This window comes from Platalea leucorodia (genome assembly GCF_965183815.1).
Source record: "Platalea leucorodia genome assembly, chromosome: 3".
NCBI lineage: Eukaryota > Metazoa > Chordata > Aves > Pelecaniformes > Threskiornithidae > Platalea > Platalea leucorodia.
Window position 1 is genome coordinate 5,001,414 of NC_138825.1, and position 5,908 is coordinate 5,007,321.

At 51.9% G+C, this 5,908-nt stretch overlaps 1 protein-coding gene across 1 annotated transcript; it reads left to right on the forward strand.

The window, feature by feature from the left end:
* Positions 1-1,155: 1,155 nt before the first annotated feature.
* On the forward strand, positions 1,156-4,815 carry BMP2 (bone morphogenetic protein 2; the record flags this gene model as incomplete). The annotated part of the gene is made up of 2 exons (XM_082307737.1): positions 1,156-1,507; positions 3,971-4,815. 2 exons carry the CDS (start codon positions 1,156-1,158, stop codon positions 4,813-4,815), a joined length of 1,197 nt encoding a protein of 398 aa, XP_082163863.1.
* Positions 4,816-5,908: the final 1,093 nt, after the last annotated feature.

Below are 5,908 nucleotides of genomic sequence, written 5' to 3' on the forward strand. Positions count from 1 at the left end.
CGCTGCTTTTAAAAGGGAGAAGCCCTTCCCTGGCCGGGACTTGCCTCCTCAACCAGCTGCTAAAAGTATGTTTCTGAGGCGGACTGTACTTCAGGGAACTTCTGTTTTCTGCTCGGCAGCTGTAGAGGAGCAGCAGCGAAGTTCGGAGTAACACCAAGTGATGCGGGAAAAACACCCCGAGAGCAGAACACCCTCCTGCAGACACAACCCCTGCTGCTGCACACAGGTATAGCCCCGGCGGTCGCAGGTCCGCTGAAAGCCGCCTCCGCAGGATGACTCCGTGGGCCACGGCGGAGGTGCTAGCGCTCTGCAAGAGAGAGGGGGGACGGGACACTAATCATAACGATTATAATAATAATAATAATAATCCAGCGCAGAGTTTCACGGGGGAGAAGAATATCCTGTGGGTTTGGCTAAGGACGTAGCAGGATTTCTGTTTGCCTCCTCCTTCCACTCCGCCGAGGGAAAATAGCGCTGCCTTCCCCTCCGTTGGGGGAAGCCGCTGCCCCGCCGCCGAGCGCCGGCGCGGGGGAAGCGGAGCCGGCCCCGGGCCCCCGCGGCCGGGCCGGGCCGGGCCGGGCCGGGCGGGGGGGAAGCTCGGGGGTCGGGAGGGGAGCGCAGCGCAGCGGGGAGGCGGCTTTGCGCGGCGGCGGGGCAGCCGCCCCTTCCCTCTCCCGGCGCCGGGCGCTCCCCCGCCCAGCGCTCCCGGCCGCGGCGGCGGGGGGCCCGGGCCGGGCGGGCGCACACCTGTGCCCCGCCGAGGGCAGCGGCCCGGCCCCGGCGGTGCCCCCGGCCGCGCTGACAGCGGCCGCCCCCTTCTCCCCTTCACCTCCGCGCTCCTTTGTTGCGGATCAGCCCCGCTCCGCTCCGCTCCCCCGCCCCGGCCCGTCCCGCCCGGCTCCCTTTGATCTCCTGCCACGGGGATTTTCGTGCCGCGCTCCGCCGCCGCGCACCTGAAGCGGCCCGACGGGGCCCCGCGGGGGGCTCCCTCCGGGCCGCGCCGGGCGCCGCTCGCCATGGCCGGGCGCCGGGGTGGGACCCACCTGCCGCCCGTCCCCGTCCGCCTCCCCCCGCCCCCGCGGCGCGGCGTCCCGGCGCGGTGTCCGCGCTGACTGCCTCCCATCGCCTCCTCCTCCTCCTCCGCGCAGGTTGATCATGGTTGCCGCGACCCGCTCCCTCCTGGCGCTGCTGCTCTGCCAGGTGCTGCTGGGCGGCGCGGCCGGCCTCATGCCGGAGGTGGGCCGGCGGCGCTTCAGCGAGCCGGGCCGCGCCGCCTCGGCCGCGCAGCGCCCCGAGGATCTCCTCAGCGAGTTCGAGCTGCGCCTGCTCCACATGTTCGGGCTGAAGCGGCGGCCCAGCCCCGGCAAGGACGTCGTCATCCCCCCCTACATGCTGGACCTCTACCGCCTGCACGCCGGCCAGCAGCTGGGGCAGCCGCCGGCCCTCGGCTACCCGCTGGAGAGGGCCGCCAGCCGCGCCAACACCGTCCGCAGCTTCCACCACGAAGGTAGGGGCCGGGGCCGGGGCCCGGGGCGGGCGGGGGGCCGCGACCGGGCTCGGGCTCCGCGGGGCCGCCGGCGGCCGCGGGCCGGGCTGCGGGAGCGAGGGGAAAGGGGAGGGCCGGGCCGGAGGAGGAGCGTCGGGGCGGATTCCTCCCCGGGAGCGCCGGAGCTCGGCCGCCGGTGCCACCGGGGCTGTTCAGTGCAGCGGCTCCCGGAGCCCCGGCTGCGGGCTTCTGCTCGCCCCGCCAGCCTCTCTCCTCCTCCTCCGGCCAACGAGAGGCTCCTGGTTTATTTACTTTTTCCGCTAAAACAGCGGCTCCGCATTACGCCTTCCCACAGATAGCTTTGCTTTTGCGAGGCTGAAGAGCAGAAAAGCCTCCCTAATGTGCGGCTGAGCCGGGGCCGCTGCGGAGGTTTCTAACCCTTATCTAATCCCTGTGGGAGATCAATGAAACCATCAATTGTGGCCTCTCCTCAAGCGCTCCCTCATCCCGCCGTCGAGGAGCGATTTAGCCCAGACTCACGCTACGCCTGCCCGGCCACCAGCATCCAGGCTTGTAAAAACCCTGTGGCCAGGTTTGGGCTCTCACCTGCAGGTAACCCGGCCAAAAGCAGAGCGAGGCATCCAGCAGCACCTCCACCCCTCCTTGCTCGTGGCCCACCGAGGCAGTGGACCCTCTGGGACAGGCCCTCGCTCAGCAACTGGGTGCGTGTCCCGGCTTACGTAGCCAAAACAGTCGCTGCGGAGTTAGCCGTGGCGCAGGTAGGCCCGTGGAGCCGGTGGCGCACGTGTCGCTCGCGTGCTCTTTGAGAAACGTTTCCCCAGGTTGTAATCATTCCTGGCTGCTAGTCTCCCGTGCTGGCATGCAGCGGCCCCGCTGTAAAAGTAATGAAAACACAGTTTTCCCATGCTTTTAATGTGAGGCTGTGTTGAGAAAAGGCGTTCATTAGTATTTAATGTTTCTGATGGGTAAAGGAGGCGGCCTCGGAGAAGCGGATGTGCTGTTTAGTGGAAAGCCTTATCGTGAGAAAGGAGGTGAATGATGAAATGTAACCTCGCATCGCCTGCATTTCCCTACGTGGAAAGTAAACACCTAGCAGCGCGTGGGGAAAAGCCAGCGTGTGGGTCATTCACGTTAAACCTGAGCGTGGTAGGCAGGGAGCTGAGCGAGACAGGAGTTGAAAGGGCAAAGTTTGTAATTTTTAGGCAAATGTAAAAATCTGCAGTTTCAAGTAGTCATACTGTAACGGCAAAGACTGTTTTTGATATAGAAGCTATTCTATAATTTTCACAAAATTTGGAAGAAAATCAGTGTGGCTCTGTGTTTTCACTGAGTTCTCACTCGGTATTAGTGGCTTCATGGAAGCAGAAGTTTGTCTTGTGACTACTCAAAACATATGCACGTTTACAAATATTGGTCTGGTCCTGAATACCCTAAAGCTGAGCCTTACCTTCTGCAAAAAGTCCTATGGGAATCAAGAGGGAATGCTTGCGTGACTAAGAACTGCTAACAGCAGTTATGGCTTCCCCTTAGAAAGTGCACGTTTCTCCAGGATGCTTAGTACCAAAATGAAAACCCATGATTTGAGAAAGATTTGTTTTGGCAAATACTTTTAAATTCTTCAATGTCTGTAGCAACAACGTACTTCTTAGCAACCCTAGGTATGTTTTACTCCCTGTGAAGCTCCATTCAATTATTTCACTCAAAGGTGAGAATGGCACGAGGTTCAGTGACTTTTTAATTTTTTTTTTTTTTTTTGTGTGTGTGGTTTTGAAAATCTGTTGTTCAGAAGCGACTTTGTTTCGTTATCCCTTTACCATCCACCCCTTTTTAGCAGTTGAACCTTCCTGCTATTCTTTATGGCCCTTTTGGGTAAATACGAGGGCGCGCTTTGCGAAGTGCCATTACAGATGTTGAGCTCACCGTCTCTAATAAAGATACAAAAATCCATACGTTAAGATTTGTAAGTCACCTAAATTGCAGAGTAATATTTTTCAGAATGGAGTTTAAGGGATGGACGTTAGAGCCATATGCTTTCAAAGCAGAAACGCAAGAGTTACCCTAAGTCCTCAAGCACTTTTAATGATTCTCCTCAGACCCCCACTAACTACAGTGCTTGAGCTTTCTCGCTAATGTCCTGGAATTCCAAAGTAATGCTGCGTGTTTCTTGCCACTTATTATAACCACCTGGAATGCAAAGGGCACCGGTATTCACTCAAAATGCATAACAACGAACGAAGCATTCTTAACTTCATGCTATGCATGCTTGCAGAAATAAACAGAAAGACGGGGGAGACGGTAGTTTCTGCCTGAAAGTCTTTCGGATCTTGTATGTCACATGTGCTACCTGTCATTTGAAAGTTGCCAGCAGCAGACTTATCTGAGGGGTTTGGTTGCTTGTCTCAGTTGCTGATTTTTTTCTTTCTTTCTTTCTTTTTTTTTATTTTCCCTGCTTAATCAAATCAGAAGTTTTGGAAGAACTGCCAGAAACAAGTGGGAAAACAGCACGGCGTTTCTTCTTTAATTTAACTTCCATCCCTAATGAGGAGTCTATCACCTCAGCTGAACTCCAGATTTTTCGGAAACAGGTGCACGGAGGCTTTGAGAACAACAGCAGCTACCATCACCGTATTAATATTTATGAAATTATAAAGCCAGCCACAGCCACCTCTAAGGACCCTGTCACAAGACTTTTGGACACCAGGTTGGTGCATCATAATGCAAGTAAATGGGAAAGTTTTGATGTAACGCCAGCTGTTTTGAGGTGGATTGCACATGGACAACCTAATCATGGGTTTGTGGTAGAGGTGGTTCACTTGGACAAAGAGAACAGTGCCTCCAAGAGGCACGTTAGGATTAGCAGGTCTTTACATCAGGATGAAGATAGCTGGTCTCAGCTCAGGCCATTATTAGTAACGTTTGGGCATGATGGCAAGGGACACCCGCTTCATAAAAGAGAAAAGCGTCAAGCGAAACACAAACAGCGTAAACGCCACAAATACAGTTGCAAAAGGCATCCGTTATATGTGGACTTCAATGATGTGGGGTGGAATGACTGGATTGTTGCCCCGCCGGGGTATAGTGCCTTTTACTGCCATGGGGAATGTCCTTTTCCACTGGCAGATCATCTAAACTCAACAAACCATGCCATTGTTCAGACTTTGGTCAATTCAGTGAATTCCAAAATCCCCAAGGCTTGCTGTGTGCCGACAGAACTGAGTGCTATTTCCATGCTCTACCTTGATGAGAATGAAAAAGTTGTATTAAAGAACTACCAAGATATGGTTGTGGAGGGTTGTGGGTGCCGCTAACACAGCAAATATATTAGACAAATACAAAAAAAAAAAAAAAAAAAAAAAAAAAGAAAAGCTGACACTTTAATATTTCCCAATGAAGACTTTATTTATGTAATGAAATGGAAAGAAAAAAAAACACAACTATTTTGAAAATATATTTATGTCTACGAAAAAGTTGGGAAAACAAATATTTTAATCAGAGAAATATTCCTTTAAAGATTTTAAATGTATTTTAGTTGTACATTTTATATGGGTTTAACCCCAGCACATGAAGTATAATGGTCAGATTCTTATTTTGTATTTATTTACTATTATAACCACTTTTTAGAAGAATAGCTAATTTGTATTTATATGTAATCAAAAAGAAAAAAATATAGGGTTTGTACATAATTTTCCAAAATTGTAGCTGTTTCAATTGTGTGTATTTAAGTTGAAAAGAATACATGGAAGGTTACTATGGCAAAGTGCATAGCACATTTGCTTTCTGCTGTGCTACTGTTAAGGTCACAAGTTCAAGTCCAGAAAAAAGTGGATAATCCACTCTGCTGACTTTCAAGATTATTATATTGTACAATTCTCAGGAATGCTGCAGGGTGGGCTGTCCAATCCATGAGAACTGGCATCCTCTTTAGGTGGAACATTTGGATAAGAACCAGACGTTGCTGATCTAGTATAAATACTGCTATTCCCAACTAATTTGCAGTGTGAATATAAGAAGGGCCAATAGAAATCCTACGGGAGGCGGGGGTGGGGGAAGACTGAATCCTTTCTAGACCTACAGAAAAGTGAATGTTTGATGTTTCCTTTAAAAGTCCTTCCTTTAAAAGTCCTGGCCAAATATAAAATAATAAAAACTAAAATGTCATCCTTTTTTTTTTTTTTCGTGATTATGTACGCTAAAGAGGAATAATTATCTTATTTGTACCGGCCCTTGTCTTTAACGGTTGAAAAAGCGTTGCGTGCTTCCTCACCTCAGATGAGAGCTCACTTCTGTGGAGTGTTATAGTGAAATTAATCCTCAATTTTTGCCCTACATACAGCAAGCCGTTGTCATGCGCAGCCTCCTACCTAACCTCAGCTGATGGTTTTGCAGATTAGCTTGGCTTCC